The sequence below is a fragment of the Stegastes partitus genome, unplaced genomic scaffold (assembly GCF_000690725.1).
Source record: "Stegastes partitus isolate 25-593 unplaced genomic scaffold, Stegastes_partitus-1.0.2 Scaffold368, whole genome shotgun sequence".
Classification (NCBI taxonomy): domain Eukaryota; kingdom Metazoa; phylum Chordata; class Actinopteri; family Pomacentridae; genus Stegastes; species Stegastes partitus.
This window is the reverse complement of record NW_007578099.1, coordinates 206,866-227,266: the sequence shown is the minus strand read 5'-3', so window position 1 is coordinate 227,266 and position 20,401 is coordinate 206,866. Positions and strand designations below refer to the sequence as shown.

General features: G+C 40.9%; 2 protein-coding genes across 6 annotated transcripts; both read right to left on the bottom strand.

The window, feature by feature from the left end:
* Positions 1-7,188: 7,188 nt before the first annotated feature.
* On the bottom strand, positions 7,189-9,582 carry eef1akmt3 (EEF1A lysine methyltransferase 3). 2 transcript variants are annotated; one of them, XM_008284681.1, is made up of 3 exons: positions 8,853-9,582; positions 8,637-8,748; positions 7,189-7,859 (listed from the first exon to the last, which is right to left on the bottom strand). In XM_008284681.1, the coding sequence occupies exons 1-3, from the start codon at positions 9,012-9,014 to the stop codon at positions 7,462-7,464; spliced, it is 672 nt and encodes a 223-aa protein (XP_008282903.1). In that variant the 5' UTR covers positions 9,015-9,582; the 3' UTR covers positions 7,189-7,461. The 2 variants fall into 2 exon arrangements, with proteins under 2 accessions (XP_008282903.1, XP_008282904.1); XM_008284682.1 differs by having other exon boundaries at positions 8,921-9,582.
* A 1,471-nt stretch (positions 9,583-11,053) lies between these two features.
* On the bottom strand, positions 11,054-20,147 carry stx16 (syntaxin 16). Of its 4 annotated transcripts, none has more exons than XM_008284676.1 (9): positions 19,691-20,147; positions 16,240-16,251; positions 16,011-16,118; positions 15,745-15,885; positions 15,126-15,288; positions 14,906-14,994; positions 13,829-13,972; positions 13,378-13,458; positions 11,054-12,592 (listed from the first exon to the last, which is right to left on the bottom strand). In XM_008284676.1, the coding sequence occupies exons 1-9, from the start codon at positions 19,814-19,816 to the stop codon at positions 12,491-12,493; spliced, it is 966 nt and encodes a 321-aa protein (XP_008282898.1). In that variant the 5' UTR covers positions 19,817-20,147; the 3' UTR covers positions 11,054-12,490. The 4 variants fall into 4 exon arrangements, with proteins under 4 accessions (XP_008282898.1, XP_008282900.1, XP_008282899.1 ...); XM_008284678.1 differs by having other exon boundaries at positions 19,736-20,147; XM_008284677.1 differs by lacking the exon at positions 16,240-16,251.
* Positions 20,148-20,401: the final 254 nt, after the last annotated feature.

Here is a 20,401-nt window from a genome sequence, read left to right as displayed (position 1 = left end):
TTTCCATAATCTCACAGCTGCGCCAAATACTCTACTCTTTAGAAATAGCAACAAGCATTTGAAGAAAACATGTGACAAAATCTGCTTTACAGGGATACTTCTGTAACATAAATAGAGCTGATTTAGATATTTTAAATTATGTTGATGTAAAATTCTTACATTTCTACCTACATAACAGCTGTTTTCATTTGTCAGCCACCAAAATAAAAGCTCTAAAACTACACTGAAACTAAAAAATACATTAGTGTTTGTGAAAGTGTCTACCACAATACCTTACAGAGGAAATTACTTCTATTTCTTATCGAGGACAGCACAGATTTAACTAGTTGTTAAATGTTTATTTCAACATACTGTCAGTCATTTTTTATTTAGTTGATTTGCAGATTCACATGCAGTTATTTCACAGCTGTATAGTCTCAACCCCTGACCTCATCTGAGACCACATTGAGTTCAAAGGCCTTCAGTTTCCATAATTTCTGCTCTTTCCATTTTATTCTCCACCTCCACTGAAAGAGACTTAATTGTGTCTTCCTCATGTTCTCCCTCGGCTACGGTTTCATCTTTTACTTCACCAGAGCAGCAAATTTCCTCCTCAGCTGCGTTAAACTCCTCATCATCAAGCATCATTTCCTCGACCTCGTCCTCATCTGCTCCAATCACAGTGTCTCCAGAGCCATGGCTGCTGGTGCTGCTGCAGGACAGAGTGTCTTCATCGACGTGTCCACTCGGCTCTTTGTGATCCATCACCTCAACCTCCTGATGCTCTGCTTCGGCAAAGACCACCTCCTCATCCGGGCAACCAAAGTCCTCGCCTGCATTCTCTGGATCCCACAGCTCGCTCACTTCCTCCTCTTCGTTCTCGGAGTCGGGCGCTGTGTGCTTCCTGATGCGATTCACCACATCCCACAGGGACTTTGGATACTGGGGCTCTTCTTTGTGGACAGCAGCTGTGGGGATATCAGGGGTAGTGCTGGGAGGCAGTGCTGGGGGTGAATCAGAGAGAGAGGAAAGCTGAAGATGAAGAGGAAGAGAGGCAGTTTGTTGGATGTCAGCAGCAGCATCTTCAGGACCTAGAGATGAAGGACAAACCGAGTCCGAAATAGAAACAAACTGTGTGTCTGACTCAGGTGATGCTTGTAGAGGAGAAGGAAGCTCAGGGAGTGAGAGCTCATCCAGAGGTAACACCTCACAGTCTGAAGCTGATGGTTCAGTGTCCTGTGACGTTTTCACTTCCATTTGCGACTCTGTAGCGTCATTCTTACTTATTGTCTTTTCCCAAAGACCTGCAGGAACCTCATCAGGGTTTTTTAAAGAAGCATCCTCCTCTTGGCCATAATCAGACTGCTGCTCCAAAAGTTCTGTTTGACTCACATTTTCTTCATGTATTTCAGATGTCTGCACTGAAAGAGGATTGGCAGGATCCTCACTGACTTCTTTTGGTGGCTGTTCTTCAATCATATTACTCTCATTTACACAAGCAACACCCTGCACTTGGACACATTCAAGTCGTTGCTGCAAAATGTCATCTTTTACAGTCTTTTCTTCTGATGTTTCAAGTTTTTGTTCCATTTGCTCATCAGTGATGCAAGCAGTATCGTCCGGTTCATGCTGCTGCTGAGACAACACCTCCTCTGTTGTGTCTGTTGCGAGGGACTCGGTGTTGACCTCATGTTCAGTTAGATGTGACGTTTCACCCTCTTCATCCTCAGCGGTGGATTTTGCTTCATCAGTTTTATCTGTTAAATGAAGAGGAGGGCTTGGGGAATGGTCTGTATGCAGAGAGGAGCTTGGGGATGGCAGCCGGTGCAAAGGTGAAGGAGGAAGGGGTGATGTTTCAGGATGAGGAGCGAGGTTTGCAGCTGTATTAAATGCAGAATCAGAACGGTCATCTGTCTGTGACTCCGAGTTATCTGAAGGAGACGTAAGATCGCAAGAAGAATTGGAGAAGTCACAAAGCTGAGAGGCCTGATCATCAACAAGAGTCAGATTTTCCTCCTGACCCTGTTCGCTTGTACCTTCTTGACTAACAGATTCAAGCAAAGGAGTCTCAGATTCGGTTGAAGTTTCAACGTCTTTTTCAAATTGGGAGTCAGTGTCCTTCTCTTCAGACATATCTGACACTTTCTCTTGAGATCCTGCAAACTCGTCATCGCTTTCATTCACCTGATGTGTTGTGTCGTCACTCTCCGTCAAAAGCACCACATCCTCAGTTTGGACGACCTCTAAAGGATTCTGTGACTGTCCCTCCTCCTCTGTTGTGCCCTCTGGAGTTTGTTTATTTGCATCATGAATGTCCTCTGTCATCGGAGAAGGTTCAGCCTCGTCATTCTGCTCCTCAGCACATGAATCAGATAACGGTGCTGCATCTTCAGGTAGCGGCTCGGTGAAGCAGTCGTGTAGAGGGATTCCTAGAATTCTTTCAGCACGCTCCTCCAAGGTTTCCCGCTCAGAAACAGGAGATGACAGCATGTAGTCTAAAGAGATTTCACTTTCTCCCTTAAGTTCCTCTTTATTCAAAAGTCTTGACTCTAAATCAGTGTCAGAACTTTCCTCCGTTTCCGTGGGGTCTGCTTGTGCCTTGTGTTCAGTTGTCATGTCTTGATTTATCTGACAGTTTACTTCATTGGAGACAACTGTCTGAATATTAGACGGACTGTCTTCATCATACGCTGTGGAGTCCAAATAGTGAACGTGCTCTTTCTTGGGAGACGGAATCAGCTCCATTTTGACGACCACACAGGTTGTGTCTATAACCAGTAGACCCTCATTGTCCCCTGTGTCCTCCTTGATGTCCAGCCTCCTGACTTCAATATCTATCGGGTGGCTACTCACATTAGCGCGATCGAGTTGGTTTTGTACACCATCTGCTTCTTCTTCCTCACTGTTTGCTTTCAAACAACCCGTGGATGAACTCTCCGCCCTGCTGCTGAAACTCGGTTCCCTCCACAAAGGATATTTGACCGACACAGGCTGCTCTGACTGACCCACTTGTCTCCCACATGCAGAATCGACATCATCCACCGCAGCTTTGTTTAGTAGATCATCTCCAAACATCTCCTTTCTTGAGCAGGTTGGCGTCTCTTTTTGATCAGAAGCACTGGGCTGCCCTGTGACTGCTGATGCTCTGAAGTCCACCTCGTCTGGCAGCTTGTCCGCTCCGCTGGCATCTCTTGCGGTTTCAGAAACATCTGCTGTTTTTGTGCTTTGAATGTTTGTTTCAGAGGTGAAAGATGGCAAAGACGGACTTTCGGTGGCAGCGGCTATTCGAGACACCAGGCAGAATATGGTCATCCCACCTGTCTTTTTGTTTAATCTGAACTTCCTTCCTTCAATGACTTGTGAAGATGTTTCCTTGACTATTTTGGAATTCTGAACTTGTTGTGGGTGTTGCACAGGTGACATGCCTTCACACTGTGTGTTCTGTGCATTGATGGGACTGTCTGACTGGAAAGCATCTGCCTCCTGTCTTTGATGCTTTAATCCTTCAAGCTCTGTGCAGGTTTTACTTTCATCTGCCTCTGTATATTCTTCTTTCTCTCCCTTCCTCTTATCTTGCAAATCAACGTCCTGCTTTCTGAGCGTGGGCTGTGACCAGTAGGTTTGTCTCTTACCGTCCTGCTCCCAGCTACAGTGATGCATCACCGGTGAGCTTTTATGTGGGCTGTTGTAGGGAGGAGGAGCAATATAGCCAGGAGGTTGGCTGAACATCCTCCTTTGGTAGCTGGTATTGTTTTCCTTCGTGTCCAGCATGTGACTTGTGTCAGGGGCAGGAGTTTGTAATGGATAATAGTTTGGAACTTGCTGTCTGCCCGCTCTATCCCACAGTCCCGGTTCTCTGATGTTTGCAGACTGTCGGACATGTTGCAGCGCTGCCACCTGAGGATCTGTCCCGCTCCTGCTGTCCTTGTCCAGAGCCCTGCTGCTCCCCACCAGCCCCTGGGAGGTTCCCCTCAACTCTGCCTCTATGCATCTCTTCCTTGGCAGTGAATGACTGTACCGAGCCGCCCAGGCCTCCAGCTCTCGGTAGCTGCTGTCGCTCCTCTTAGCAGAAACTTCTCTCTTGTAGCGGATGGGGCTGCAGGGCTCCCACCTCCTCTGCCACCCCTCCCTCAGAAATCCCCTCTCGTAGTCCCTCGTGGCCCGCTGAGCCGTCGTCCACTCTCTGTCTCTGGCTTCATGAGGCTGATAGTCTCCCAGGTCCTGGTGGTGCTGAGTGTGGCGGTCCAGAATGAAAGGGAAGTGGGAAGAAGAAGAGGAAGAGCCGGTCAGCTCTGGATCCGTCCAGCTGCTGTACTCGTGCAGAGCTCCTCCTGTTCTGGATCCCGGTACAGTCCAGTAACTAGAGTCTCTGCCGTGATCCTGCGGCTCACCATAGTACAACGGATAATGGGCTGCCTGGTGTCTGTCGTGGTAGCTGGGAGTAAAGCGGTGGAAAAAATGTGTGAGCAAATTCAAACAGGATTACATATTTTCACTGGTGCTACTCTTAATACTTTACTGCATCTGTGGACGAATATTCACAGCAATGTGGACCAATTTCTAAAGTTATTCAGAACATTTTTTAGAGGGACTTTTGTCACTCGGCAGATGATTATCAACACTAAAGTGTGCAAATTAAGTGCAACTATGCGGATTAAGCATTGAAAAATGGCAGACAACACTTTAATTATCATGACTGAAACTGTTCTCATCACACTCAACTCACTTGTGTGTACAGTTTCTCCCAGGAACTGTACCAAATCTGGAGTATAGATGTGATTGCCCCTGATTCTCAGGCCAGAACTCCATCATTTGGTGTCATACACAGATCTGAAGCATAGAAAAAAATTGATCTCTTAAATAGAATTAAATAAAGAAACTAAAAACAGTCTTAGAGAGTTAATATTATTATAATGCACTCTGGCATATATTTGCCAACTACAAGCAAGTTTTTCAAGAGTTTTCCCAGGAATATGGCACTTAACTGTGATAGATATTATCATAAACACACGTTCACATACCTTCAGCTGCTGTTTTTAGATTCTTGTCCTTGTTGCTCATGAGGTGACATGAGGTCTAATGAAGTCCAAACAGGACAAGTTGTTTTAAGAGGACAGTGATTTTCAGTCCCCCTCCCACTCGTCCACCACTCACACACAAACCTCCCTGCCCATCCTCCTTTCATCCAGCCAATACGCTCAGTTCAAAAACCACTTAGGAAGTTTTGAAGTATTTGTTTTGGAAATGTGATCTCATCCATACGAAAATCACACAAGATGCAACTCGGGCATGCCCAGTCAAATGGAACAAGAAGATAAAAGCTACTGTCATGCTTTTGCTTCTGAATCTTAAGACAAATGTTGTAGACTCGTTTTTGACATGACGACAATGGGATTAACTGTAACCTTGTAGCTATTATGATGCAGATAATAAAAAAGGTAAATCCCTGCTTATATAGCACTGAGATTTGCAGTAAAACTACTTCATGTCCTGGATGTAACTTGAGTGTTTTCTTGCAGTCTATATATCCACGCTTCCTGGTACAATTTTGCCCACACAGTAATGCACATCAACCAAACTGGTGATAATCACTTTGCACGACAGTCGCGTGGGAGGCACAGGGCGTGATGGCGAGCAGACTGTGCATGGAGATAGGGATCTGTTGTTTTGTCGGCTGAATTGTAGCAGAGGGAGTGACGGGCAGCGGCTGGGTCGTCTCCCTTTCTTTGAAACTCTCCAGCGTAACAAACAGGCTTTCCTTTTCTGAACAGAAAGTCTGTACATCAGCAGTGTGCAGGAGAGAGGGGATGAAGTACGTACACACAGCCGGCTGCAGGGACGGCAGTCTGTTGGTGTTGACAGAATAGCTTGGGATGGGCTGAATTTTGTTTTGGGGTTTTATATAACTCGCTAAAAACAATATTGCACTGAAGTCCTTCTATTCTTGAAAGGGTATTTGGCTCCTTGAATATGTATTTACTGTTGGCTGCTGAATGTTGACAGCTTTGTAGTTAAATTCAAGACAGTTGTAACAATCACAGTTACAGTAGGACACAGATAACAACAAATGGATTACCTAAAAAGTGAATCAGTTTTGCTCCTCTCTGAGGTTTGACCCTGCTAGAATATAAAAAAGATGATGACAGTATTTGTGAGTGATACACCCCATCACCAGGGAGTGCTGGCATGAACCTGACTTAAAGCTCCTGAAAACCCAGTTTGAAATATTTTACAATCACATGAAATATAACCAATAGTACGGATTTGCACCTTATTTCTGCAGTTATTAATATCTTTCTACCTACTTGTTTCTGTATATTCTGTGTGTATTGTCTGTGTTTATAAGTTGCTGGTGCTTGAATTTCTATCTATCAGTCAGTCTGTCTGTCTGTCTGTCTGTCTGTCTGTCTGTCTGTCTGTCTGTCTATCTAAAGTGTGAAGAAAATGTCCTTACAGCACTTAAAAGTTTCACACTAAAATAAATCTGCCTCATCAGGACAGTGTGGGTGTGCTTTAATGAAATTTGATCAACAGTTTACTGGCAACAAAAGCTAATAATCTTGAACATGTTGTAACCATTAAAGAGCTTAGATATAGCTCATATGCACTCAGTCACTAATAGTAAGCAACTGATTGAGAAAATTAGTTTTCAGGGTCTTTACAGTTGTGATATTGTGAGTTTTGCTGCCTCGTCTGAAGTTGCAGCAGCTCAGACCTCTTTCTAATATCTATGCAGAAAGCAAACTGTATCAATAGACAGGCTGTTTTTACTGAGAAGATATTCAGAAACATGAAACTGATGTATGAGATTTTAATGAATGACCTGCGAAGTACAGCTGAAGAAACAGATCATCTTGTCAAGCTCTTCTCAAACTGTAGGCTGTGTGTCAGACTCTTCTAAAAGGAAGAGCCACTAAAGTGGAGTCAGATCTTTAACAAAACATAAGGCTGATTTACTATATAAAAAACCAAACCGTCAGCTTGTACTTGTTATATTTTGGTAACTTATTATAAACTGGGTTTAAAATGAACAGAAAAAGGTCAATGGATCTCATCAGTTCCATAAAAAATCTGATTTTGGATGCTTTTTAAATTTAAAAAAAAAAAAAGTTTGATCAAATCTCTTAAAGCCCATCCTAAACACATTTTGCAGATAATTCTAAAGCAGACTACTTAAATTAATAAATTCAAGACAAATGATGCATTTCATTTTGTTCACTTGTAGTCACGTTAAGATGTTTATTGTAGAAACACAATCTCAGTTAAAACAAGTGAGAAATTCACAGGAGCAACAGATTCTTAAGTGGTTGATAATGACCAACATAAAAATAAATAAATATATAAATAAATGTGTGTCTTATGGCTGTGCATTTTCCAGAATGCATTCACTTTAAAAAAAACAAAACAAAACACACACCCAAGGATCCAGAACTATAACTGGTCTCAGTACAGTCCCAGATCTGTAGCAGTTTGTTCCTGCAGTCACTGATCTGTCCTCAGAGACGCCTTGTAGATGTTGTTGTTTTGTTTGTCATCACGGTGCACAAGCTCCACATTAAATCTACTTGGTAGATGCTCCTCATAGAAACTGGGAGTCTCGTGCTCTTTTCGCATTTTGGATGACAGATAAACCGAGGCTCCGTTTTTGCATAAATGAGTGAGTGTCTCCACGAGTAGAGGGTAAGTCTCTGGGAGGTAAATTATATCTGCACAAAGCACCAGATCCCAGTCAGAGGGAAAGTTCATGTGGTCCTCACCCCAGGACAAAGGAAGGACAGAGGGAGGGGAGGAAGGCCAACCGCTGGAGGGCATGTTAGCAGAGACATTCACTTCAAGCTGTGAAAGAGCCAGAGGAAGGTCTGTAAGGGTCACCTCTGCACCTGGAAGAAAAGGATATGAAAATCTAATAATAAATAGAGGGGCATCTATTCTTCTTCTTTAATGTGATATGACATTTTTGGTACTTTTATTATTTTATTATTATTACTATTTTATTATTGTTATTTATTTTTTTAAAATATATTTTTAAATTTTTCTTTATTTTTTGTATTTTCTATAAAGAAAAATAAAAAATGCATATCAAACAGAAGCTGGGGTCTTAAGAGGTAAATATACAGTGGGGTTTTAACCCTAATGTTTAAACTTGCTTGTTCAATTCACAATGCAAGTGTATTTTCTCACTTGTTGTTTTAAAAGTGCCAAGTATATGAGATATAATGGTGACTTGAGTTATATAAAAACCATGCCAGGTGACTTCTTAATGAAACTGGTTAAGATGTGACTAATACATATGCTGCAAACACACATACAGTCTATAGTCAACAGTGTGCAAAGCTGCAAGACAAACCAGTATAAAGCCTTATCTTGGTTTGAATAATACTTTTTGGTTCACTGCATGTTCCCATTTTTGTTATTGCATAGTTTTGATGCCTGTACACTGCAGAGACAACAGTAAAAATGAAGAATCCTAACTTCTGACCCCCCATGACCTGCTGTAATGTCAGCAGGTCCTCCTCCTATACAGACACCATGACTGACTGACTGACAACGTGGTGTGGAGGAGCATGTGCAGGCTCCAGCTGAACCACATCTACAGAGAACTTTAAGATCTTACAATGCCATTTAACATCAGAAACACAAAACCAACCCAGACCCACCGAGCCGAGCTGCCAGGATGCCGACCACCCCGGTGCCTGCTCCCAGCTCGATGACGCGTTTCCCGGCCAGCTGCACCGACTGCTCCCCGAAGTACCGGCACAGATGTAGAGCCTGTTCACACACACACACACACACACACACACACACACACACAAAACTTTACTTCGCTGCTTTAATTTTTTCCCAACAGCGTCCACAAAACTACAGGCTCTTACAGCTTCCCAGACCGGAGCAGCCACGCCGAGGTTAGCGCCGAACACCTGCCGTATGCTGAGCTCCTCACCCAGCAGACTGTACACGGACTCCTGGGAAAACGTGTCCGAGAACAGCCCGTCATCTGCGGGGAACGGGTCGTCTTCATCCGCCACACAAGTCATGGCTGTCGGTGGAGGAGGAAACCCGGACTCTGTGGTTCAGGCTGCTGCCAACTGTCGGTCGTCTTCCAGGTCAAACATCGTTAGCATTAGCTCAGTGTTAGCCGCTTAATCTGTATGAAGTTAAATGGGAAACGTCACAAGGTCGCTGAGGAATGAGAAAAGTGGGGAAAAGGCGAATTAGCTCAGCTTCTCTTTGAATGGAGTTTTTCAGTGTTTTGTGGCTGTTTAAGCGGCTGTAGGTTATCTAGCTAGTCGGCTGAGTTAGCAGAGGGAGACTGGGATCAGGTTTCAGCTCATATTTAGTGTGGACAATAGGTTTGAAGTCAGCCTCCTGCAAATGAGACTTTATTAGCAGAAACTGTGTTTGGTCACGTGACTGTAGGATTACATGAGTCTGAAATTTAACACAGTTGCTATTTAATTAGATAGTTTACCAAATACTCTATACCTAATTTTCAAAAAGAGCTAGTCGTGTATATCATCACATTTTAAACTATTGCTGGTTTGGATAAGTGCTGTTTAAATAAACTTTATTATTAGATATTATTGCAGTTATTGAGTTGCTGAGAGCTACAGTAAATAACAAAAGTAATTACACCTCTGGGCAAATTATTCCAAATTATATCTCCAGTCAACACCTGCATTATAAGTTGACGGTGGAGTCTTTTCTCTTATAAGCAATCAAATCAAGTACTTATTGAGGACTATTTTGGAAATACAGAAAACAAACTCAGTGTAATAAAGTGAATACACCTGTTATCACTGACACACAAGTTAGAAAGCCTGTGATCGTTCAAATAAAACTGAGTACATCGGTGATTTTCAATCAGCCTAACTGCATGAACTTGTTTGTAAATGACCTGTGAACTCCAGATCAGTTTCAGTTTTAAAACCTATGACCTCCATCTGTGTGTCTGCATCATGTCTCTATTTACTCTTTGGCGCAAAACTGGAGAAGGAAACTTTGCTTGAGAACATGAAAAGAAGCCTGATGCATATTTGGAGCAAATTATTTAATCAGATGAGAACTTTGTTAGGTTTAGTTGAGGTTCATCATGTTGTGAACCTGGTCAGGACTACCACAGTGAGTAAGGAGTCCTGACAGTGAAGCACGAGGTGCAGTGTGATGATACAGGGATGCATGAGTGCAACATGTGTTGAGGAGATGACATTTACAGATGGCACCATAAATGTCTTTGAATATACCAAAATACTGTCACAAAAGATGTCTCCCAGTCTGCAGAAGTTCGGCAGAGGAGAACTGTTCCAACATGATAATGATCAGAAGCACATGCAAGAGTTTATATGAAGGAAAAGAGTGATAACAATGACCACGCCATGAATGCTGCCTGACTGCGCGAATATTCTCAATACCAAGGATGGACTGAGTCTGTTATCACCAGGAAAGGTCACTGAAAAATGAAGATATGAATCTGAGTAATGTAAGTTGTGCAGATAATGCAATTTCTAAATCATTTGACAGTAAGGTGATATCACACAGGGTTGTACTTCTTTTATGTACTGCTGTAATCACTTCACCTTGTACATCACAAATTGCTAATATGAGAACATGGCAAATCAGAGATTAAGTTATTTCGCTAAAGTATTGGATGGACATATAGAGAGATGTTAATACTTACACTAAAAATGTGATTATCTGTATGTAGCAACCACTAACTGGGCATCAATTTCTGGTCTGAGACAACATAACAGTCTATCATTTCTCATTATTATTCTCCCATGAGTAGGTTGTATCTGACAATCACTTATTGGTGGGGAAAACAATATTTTCTTCCTTTCAGTCAAAAACGTAGCAAACCCTCACATCTAATAAAAAAGAACTGTTATATATTTAGTGTTTTTGCTTGAAAAATTACTTCAATGATGAATTAAATTGTTAAATTTCAATATTCTCTGATGTGTCAGAACTGTCACAGTCTATGTTTTTAATGTTTAACTGTCAAGTGTCACTGATTGTTTGATTGGACCATTTGATGCACTGTTGCAACGCTGTACTTGAAAAAACACACAAAACACCATTATGTTCCAGGTTTATTAAAAAAAAAACAAAAAAGGTTGCTGTCTCCTCATTCTCATCCTCCTTTGTTTGGAAAACAATATTTAAGTGAAGTACCACTAGGACATAACCTTTTTTTTTCACACACAACTTCACATCAATGACAAAGATGATTTGACAGGTGTATAAAGTGTGGAGTCGATTACAGATATGTTGAATAAAGCTCTTCATCATTTCAGCTTATCAGTCTTTATAGAACACAAGAACATGTAAAGAAAATCCAACACAGCCAAAAGAAATGTAATGCGTCCGATCAGAAACAAAAGAAAGAATCATAATGCTGTCTTCAGATGTCTGCTCGTGTTGGACTACATCACAGTTTCCTCAGTGGAGTGGACAATAACTGCTGGGTTCAGGCTACACATACACTCTACTCAATATACAGCACATCTGCCAGACACAGAACACCTCTGGATTATTTGTAGTTATTAGAAAATAAATAATTCTTCTTATCATACAGATGACAGTAGTATTACATCCATAACACAACCCCCTCCCTCTCAGGCCTCAATATGTGCAAACTGCAAGAGTTTAAAAAAGGTAGCACTTTATGCAAGGACCATGGAAAACAAAAACAAGTGTTTTATAAAATGAGCACTTCATAAAAAGTGCAGCCAGTGTGACATGGTATGGTTTTAAAATTACAGGATGAATTGGAGGAAGCACGGCTGTGTGCACCCTCCTCAGGCCAACAGTGGGCTAACAGGACCTCAATATTAAAGTATGGTGTAAAAAAAAACAAAAAAAAACAGCTGGTCCTTAAACCAAAGGAATATATTTGGTACTGAATGGCTATTCTAATTTTATCTGGGACTGCCCTAATACAAAACATTCTCCTTTAGTCTTTCAAGGTAAAATACTGAGCCAGGACGTAAGTGTAATAGAGATGAAAATGAATTAGCAGTAAAATTGGACCTACTGCATGTTTTCCCCCCAAAACATTCATTCTTGTCCAATCTCCCCCTGACAAGCTAAAGAAGTATGATGATATTCGACAGGAATGATGTGTCTTTGCACAACATCATGATTCGTGCTTTAAGAAGGCTCTGCATAAGCAACTTAACATTAGTAGTCCGTTTTCATACACCACAAAGTGTTTTCTTTTGTTAAGACACATATGTCTGCACGTTTGGGTCGACAGACGTCTGTCGCCGTCTTGGCAGTCATTTGATAAAATAGCCACAGCTCGAACAAGCTGTCGATTGTTTCTTTCATTAAAATCAACCAAAAAACATCTCCGTGAAGCCCAAAGTGCGCCCGCATAGACGTGGAATACTTCTTGACGTTTCCTGGTTGGTATGAAAGGCAGTCACATTTCTTTAGAGTAGAATCGAGTCCAAGTCCACACAGATGCACAACAAACACTCAGACAGAAAACAAAAGCCAGAGGAATGCATAATTAAAACTTTGTTCCAAAAAGAATAATAATTAGAACAATGACTATGACAAAGAGGATCAAAATGACCAGCATCTTTCGGTTTTTCTTCTGGTACTGTTCTGCCTGCAAAGAGAATGAAATCTGTGTCAAACACTGTACTTGATTTCAATTTAATGAGTAAAGGCAAAGAACTCATTATTAATAGAGGAAGAAGAAAAAGAACAACAACATATATTAAATCATAACATATTTGTGTTTTTATACTTTTAAAAGTTGACTTTCTTCTGTGGTGCTGTGCATGTGTGGTAAAAAATGGTGACAATCACGTAACCAGTTGTTCCACTGGCCCAGGCTGACCTGCTTTAGCTGTGCCAAACTGTGACAACACGTGTTCTCACTGCAGTCTCACAGCAGGTGACAGCATTTCTGCACAGGGCTGTCCAAACACACCTGTACCTCCTTTGGTACCCAAACTGTGCTGAACACTGAAGAAAAATTTGTGTTTCTGACGTCTCTCAGGACTGAATCTCTGGCTTGTTCAGCTTTCACTCCAGTGTTCCTGTTTGTATCTGTTTTACTGCTTATCAACAGTTTACAGTCAAATCAGAGCCGTATTAAGCTCCTACTGATGTAAACGGAACTTTTCATGTCGTTACTGCTTCACACGGCAAGTTTTCCATCGGTGGACATTCAGGATGCTTTTATTGTTAGAAAGTTTGTTAATCACAGAGTCAGCAGAGTTTCATCAGTGGTTTAAAGTTGACTACTTTATCTTTCTATGTGGTGGAAAAGCAGAACAATCGCAGCTGTGCACAGACGCCGCAGCTAACCCACTCGTGGTAGAAAAACCCTTCAGATGTTAAACTGTTAGTTAAACTTTCATGTAGACATGAGCTTATCATGTTTACCTTTTGTAACTGTTTCAATCCATCTTCTGTTTTAACACAAGCCTGCTCCACGTTGAAGTCGATTCTATCAAGAACGGTGCCCTTAAGGGAAGAAGAGCACAGAATTGTATTAGTGAAATAAAATCAATTCAATCACAGATGTTGGTGTTTACCAGCTGAACAGCTTCCAAAAATGCAAATTACACAGGATAATTTACATCCATCCATCCATCCATTATCTATACACCACTTAATCCTCATGAGGGTCGCTGGAGTCTATCCCAGCTGACTTAGGGCGAAGGCAGGAGACACCCTGGACAGGTCGGGATAATTTACATTTTGGAAACAATTCAGACAACTCCCTGATGACCCCCTGTCTATATGTTGTGAGTAGGAATTAGTTTTCTTGCTATTCATTGGATTCATGCCACAAATAGATTTAGTTATTTAGTTGTGCGTTTGTTTCAAATACCTGCTCCACCACCATTCCAGCCAAGTCCCGGAAAATCTCGTTCAGGTCTGAGATGGACTGCACTATTTGTCGGATCTCCCGCTCTCGTTCTTCAACCATGACTGTGTTCTGCTCCACCAGCATCAACTGGTCGTCTGTGAAGCCCTGAAAGACGGAGGATTTAAAAAATCCAAATTTAACGCTTTATGGTAAATGCATGTCAATCTGCATGACACTGTTGCCCTTAATGCTAATAAAATATCTTCACTGTGGTACATGCACAAATGCAAGTACAGCAGTCAACAAATACATACAATTTGACTGAATAAACAAATTCTTAAGAAAAACATCATAAAAAAAAATAGATATTGTAATGGTTCAAACCTCTCTGATATAATTGAGCATCATTTTGACAGCACTAATAGAATGGTTTTCAACCACATCAACACATTTGGGACTGAATTCCTACAATAGTAAGTCACATTAACATTACAGTGCCACTGTCTTGTACAAGCTAAAAGCCATCCTCTTGCTCTTGATGTTTGCAAAAGATTTTTATTTTTTTTGCTTTTATCCCACCATGTGTTCATTTCACACAACAAGGCCATTTCCTGACTTTTAATGGTTAGTAAAAAGAAGCAAAACCTGCATTTCTTGTATTGTTTTTCTCGTGATGCTGCTGTTTTCATCATTGTGATTTTCCTGTTTGTCTCACTACTTGTGCATGTTGCTCTTGTTTTTCTAACACATTGGTGCAGTTAGCTGTGTTTTAGTTTGCATATCAGTCGTGTATTGACTGTTGTTCACGTTATGATTCTATGCAAGTAGTGGGTGTGTTGAAATGTTTTCAGTTGTGTGCTTTTGTCTTTTAACATTTGGCATTTGCTTCAAGGCATCACCCTGTGTCCTCAGGAGGCTTTGTTATTTGCTGCCATTGTAAATAAGAATTCATTTTTGATGATTTGCCAGGTAAAATACAAATAAAAAGGTCATGATAGCATGTGATACTTTTGCTTTTCGTGTACTATGTAGACTGGGTAACTGTGGAAAAAATGTAGTGCACCTCTCAGTGGATTCATCTATGAAAACACCGCTCACCTTATCATATAGAGCTAAATCTTCATCTTCTTCCATTAAGGGCCCTGAGTCAAAAAAGTGCTTCGATCTTTCCTCACGATTCTTCATACCTGGTAGATAAACCCATGACAAGATGCCATTAACACGAAGATAAAATGATGCAAAACATAAACTTGACAGTAACACAAACATGTGAGACACAACGGTAACTTATGAAGACCAGCTTTGGTGCAGCTCTTACGTTTTAGGTAGCCGGACTGCGTGTGCCTAAAATTGATGGAGAGATCCTGCAGGCTCTGTGCCAGAGACGAGACCACGTTTCTCAAGAGTCTCTCCTCCTGCTCGGTGCAGTGGCCACAGCGGGCCTGCAAACCCGTCACAGCTCGCTGGCATCGATGAAACATCTGCAATGAACCGCGAAAATGATGAGCTGGCACAAAAGAACCATCTGTTTCACTGCTGTCTGATAAACTGCTTCACAGGAGAATCAGTACAAGATTATGCTGTCATAAAAAGCCAAAAGAAATTCCAGTTAATGTTTCAGTAGAGAAAAGTGTCATCGTTTAATCTCTAAAAATTAGCATAACGTATATCGCAGCAGGAAACGGCAAGCAGCATTTTTTGGACACATCATAAGGAAAGAGACCCTGGAATATATTGTCACAACTGGAAAAATGAATGGGAAGAGAGGACGAAGCAGGCAGAGAATGAAAACGATAGACGGACTGACATCATGGCTACACATGGAACGGGCAACAGTCACAATTCAGAAAGCAAAAGATCGGATTAGATGGAGAGAAATGATCGCCTACGCTGAATGGCAAGGCACTTCATATCGCAGCGATGGTAAATTACTGCACCTGTGTGATCTCTTGAGTAGTGATTTCTATGGCGTGTTCTTCTTCACTACTGTCATCCAGCGTTGGACGGTTCATGTGCTTGTCATGAAGTAAGGCCAGTTCCTTCATCTTCTGCCGAACACGTGTGATCTCATACTGGATCTGAAAAGCGATGATCAACAGTTAAAAATCACAGAAAGCCTATATTTTGTACATCGGCTCTACCAAAAATGACATTACTACAAATGAACACTGATTGCGCAACCATACTCCAGCTTTGCTTTTACCTCATCAACCCCCTCTACCCATTTGGGAGGCAGTTTCTTGGTGACTCCGATGGCAGCTTCCGGATCCAGACTGATCCCAGACACCAGGGCCATTCGGTCATCAGCCAACTTCAAAACACAAGCGATTCTATTAAAACGTTTTGCATGATAATTCGACAGCGTGCCGATGACAGTGTACTATTTTGTGATTCTACAGTTATTCTACCACGAAGGGAAACTACTACAGTACCTCGTCAAGCTCCTAATGTGATTGGCAGAGAGCAGAGTGGTTCCATCCAACAGAGGATAAGGAAAAGGAGAGAAAGACAGAAGTAACAGAAAGTGAGGCAAACAAAATAAAAAATAAGAAAATACCAAATATGTTTTTTTTTGTCCTTTGCTTCAATTAGAGATAGTAAGAATTACTGTAAAGCAGAAGGTCTGGCTGTAGCTATTAATGTAGCAGCCATGCACAAGTGTAAAATTAACGTGGACGCAAAAAATAAATCATCCAGCAACTTGCAACAAAATAATTTCAGTTCAGAAATCAAATCATTACATGTGAGAAACTGTGAGAAGAAAGAGAAAGCAGAAATGGTTTGAGACTTAAATGGGGGGAAAAAAGGACATTTTAAGACAGTTTAACATGAGCAGGATATTTCTGGTATTGATCATTATTTATTAATTGTAGTATTCAATAACTTACCCTGCTCTAAAAATACAGACACAATTAATTTAGAATTCACAGTTAGAATTTTATCACCTAGTAATCTACATTATTTCTGGTGGACATTGGGATGAAGCCTAATACAATGACAACAGACAAACAGACACTGAACACAGGTGCTGCAAGACAAGAAAGGTAGCAGACTGTACATGTGATTTTCCCAAGAAACTTTTTGACATTTAAATTTTCATCACACATAAATAAAATGATTGGAGCAGTCAACATCCAGTAAGGAGGACAGGAGGGACAGATTTACTGAGTGTGAGCAGATCTTAGTAAGGAGCTTCTCTGGTCACAGGAGACCGTCTGCAAATACAGAATTTCGATTAATCTGTAACAGGATCAGTGGAGATCCTTGTCCTGTTGTTGTTTTGTATAAAAAAAAAAACAAAAAAAATGCAGAGGACTGACTGATTAGTGAAGGGGTGAATGTCTTTTTTTGACTCTCGGTAGAAGAAATAACTGACGGCGTATGAGCAATTCATCTGCACTACTGGGCATGAATCACCTTTTATAAAATACTCTGTGCTCTGAGGCCACAGCATCATTACTGGGTTCTGTTATTCTGAGCGTACTTACTGATGCTCCTGATGTAAAACCCAACACGCTTCTCTACACTGTGTGTTACAGAGAGATGCACTAATACACAGCTTCAGTCCAGGAGCCACAATTATTTAAAGGTCTCCACTCCTGTGCATCAGCCTGTGGGTTAAAATCATCAGTGTCAATGCAATTAGCCTTTCCAAGTCCACTTTTCTCTGTACTCGGAACAAGAACAAACTGTTTTGTTGCTGCGGATTTTATTTACAGAAGCACAGCATGGAAGCTGTGCAGCTAATATGTTCATTGTCTCTGGGCGTCCACGCTGGAAGAAATTAATCTACCTCAGCGAGCAGGTAAGTAGTTAAAGTGTTCACAGCGGAGTGTGAATAGTCACATGTAGGCTACACCTGCCTGACTCTACCTGCTTAGAAATGAGAGAAACAAGAAGAAGCTGTGCAATGGAGTTTAAATGTGCAAGAACATTACACCTGGATTTTCATATAGGGGGTGAAGCATTATTATTTTTTTAAATGTCAGAATAATGAAATGTTTATAATGAACAATGTAATCTCTTTGAACTGATCTCATCTGCTGGATCACTAATTAACATTAGTCACAGTATTCATCAATGTCAATCAAAGATGCCATCAACTCAACTTTTTAGTGTCTTAGCCAGAGGTGGAAAACAACAAAGTGCATTTACTGTCCTTAAGTACAGTTTTGAAATACTTGTACTATACATTGAGTATTTCCATTTCATGCTTAGTTCCTCCACTCTGCTACATTTCAGGGGGAATTTAATATACTTTCTGCTCCACTTTATTTAACAACATTAGTTACTTTTAAGATTAAAAAATAAAATCACAAAACAGATAATATAACAAGTTTTTAGGATTAAACCAGTGGTTTCCAACCTTTATGGCTTCTAGCATTTTACAAAACACAGTGTGTAGTCAGTTTCATATTTTAGATGTCTATGAGTTGTTAACAGCTTTAACAAATGTAGATTTTTTTCCCCTGTAAACTTCTCACGTGGTTTTATTTCAGTAAATCTTTAAATGCCCTAACGCCTCCCAAAACAAATCAAACATTTGAACAACTTAAAGGAAATATCAATATTCGATGACTGCAATTCAATTTGGGATGCACTTTTAAAAAGAATTCTGTTCAATAATCACTGTGTAACAGATTTAAAATGTGTGATGGTGTTTTACCACATACCACACAAGAAAACAGTTTAAACCCCGGGTCAGCCATTGTGTCAGTAATGTATATTTCAAATTGCGACATTTGCTAATTGCATTGCTTCCCATCACAATTTGAATTGATTAATTATTTAACCCTACTGCTTAGAACACTTATGATTATGTAAATAACTGAATGGTGACATGTATAAAAGTATTTTGGTCAGAAGGACCAAACCAATAGTTTTACTTTTTTTTTTGAAGATTACTTTATGGGGCTTTTCGCCTTTTTTTTGACAGGACAGTGTAGAGAGACAGAGAAATGTGGGGAGAAGAGTGGGGGAAGAAGTTTTCATGTAGCACTTTTACCAGTAATGGAGTAATGGATTACTGCCCTGGTACTTTTACTAAACTTAAAGATCTCAATATTTTTTCCACCACTAGCTCTGGCAGTCCTTTAAAAAATAAAATAAATAAAAAATTATCTCAATGAATGAATTGAAGTCACTATTTTGGAAAAAGGGAGCAACTGGATCAGTATTTATTCTAACAGAATTCAACATCAGAAGGATGCATCATAATTTTATTAGTGCGGGTAAAGTAAATGTGAGCGGTTTATATTGAGGAAACTAGATGTTTCACCAGAAAACTTATAATGAATGTATTTGCTTTTCTTTACGGCTCCACTAGAGAATGCAACTTAAATCTAGGATTAGTGTTGGTTGTTTTCAGCAACCTTACAGAGCACTTTTCTTGTCTTAGTTTGTGTCACATGTGTATCTATGTGCAGAAAAAAAATCATCTTCCTTCTAAGTCAATGACAGATCACAGGCACACTTTGATCCAGATTAGATCAAAGGTCACAGCACGACTAATACTAGAGAGGAGCACATTTGGACGGTAAAAGCATGCATTAATTTTACATAACTTACAAAAGCATTAATATTATCTTAATATTATATTGTGCTGGCTAATATTTAACAAGTCTTACTCCTATGGTTTACTGTGAGCATTTAGCTGATGAGAGCCGAAAAATATGCCTGCACAGTCCTCCTCCTCCTCCATCACCTCACTGAGCCACATCAAATCAGTCGTGAGGTGAAACTACGGGCCACAGAGGTCGTAGAAACGGTCCTGAATACTAACTAGCAGCTACTACTACACAGATGAAACTAGCTAGCAGGGCTTAGTGACTGGCTATATGCAAACACACACAGTAAAATGTCAAAACGATGCAGACCACTCACCGCAGCATTGCTACGTGTACTCAGACGGGGGTCGTATGTACTCACTTGCTCAGCCAATATCTGCCGGTTTTGGATCGCATTGTTCCGCATTAACAAGAAGGCATCGGTCAGACGCCTAGTGGCCATGACTGCCTTGCTTGATATCTAAATTAACACTGGACAAAGTGCGGATCAGGCGATGATTTATTAAACTATGCCCACTGCGCCGTGGACGCGCTGCTAACACACCGCTAGCTTTAGCTTTGCCTGCGATGAATGACGAGGAAAAACTCGCGATACAGCGCCTACAGTGGACAGCAAACCACCTGATTTATGTCCATCTCATAAGCATCTCTCACACTTAAACTGAAAATAAGAGACATGACCGAGAGTTTCTTGCCGTTTTTTTGGATTTAAAGTCAGATTGGTAACGTTATTCCGCTCCAGGCAGCTACGGAAGTAGGAGAACGTAAACATCTGCGTAACGACTTCTTCTTCTACGGATCATTAAATGCGCTGTCAGCTGTGACTGCAGTGATCATCGCCGCCTGCCGCCGCACACAGAACATGCAGATAGATAAATACAACTCAAATCAGGGTGTGGTGCCAAAAAGTGATATTTAAAGCTGTATCGCTCAGTTTATGTAAGTCTACTGCTGCTTTTATCTCGGTCCAACAGCCATAAAAAATGATCTCTTTTGCAATTAATCATTTGCCTCTGTGTTATTCCAT

Bases quoted from the DNA above. Each gene is read 5' to 3' on its own strand.
- eef1akmt3 (XM_008284681.1), bottom strand. From the start codon at position 9,014: ATGACTTGTGTGGCGGATGAAGACGACCCGTTCCCCGCAGATGACGGG. The intron at 8,749-8,852 runs GTAAGAGCCTGT...GTGTGTGAACAG, and splicing joins CTGCTCCGGTCTGGGAAGCT to GCTCTACATCTGTGCCGGTA. The intron at 7,860-8,636 runs GTGGGTCTGGGT...CTTTTCTTCCAG, and splicing joins CATCCTGGCAGCTCGGCTCG to GTGCAGAGGTGACCCTTACA.
- stx16 (XM_008284676.1), bottom strand. From the start codon at position 19,816: ATGGCCACTAGGCGTCTGACCGATGCCTTCTTGTTAATGCGGAACAAT. The intron at 13,973-14,905 runs GTGAGCGGTGTT...TCCGTCTTTCAG, and splicing joins ATTTAGCTCTATATGATAAG to GGCTTCACAGACGACCAGTT. The intron at 12,593-13,377 runs GTAAACATGATA...TTCTCTTTGCAG, and splicing joins GATTGAAACAGTTACAAAAG to GCAGAACAGTACCAGAAGAA.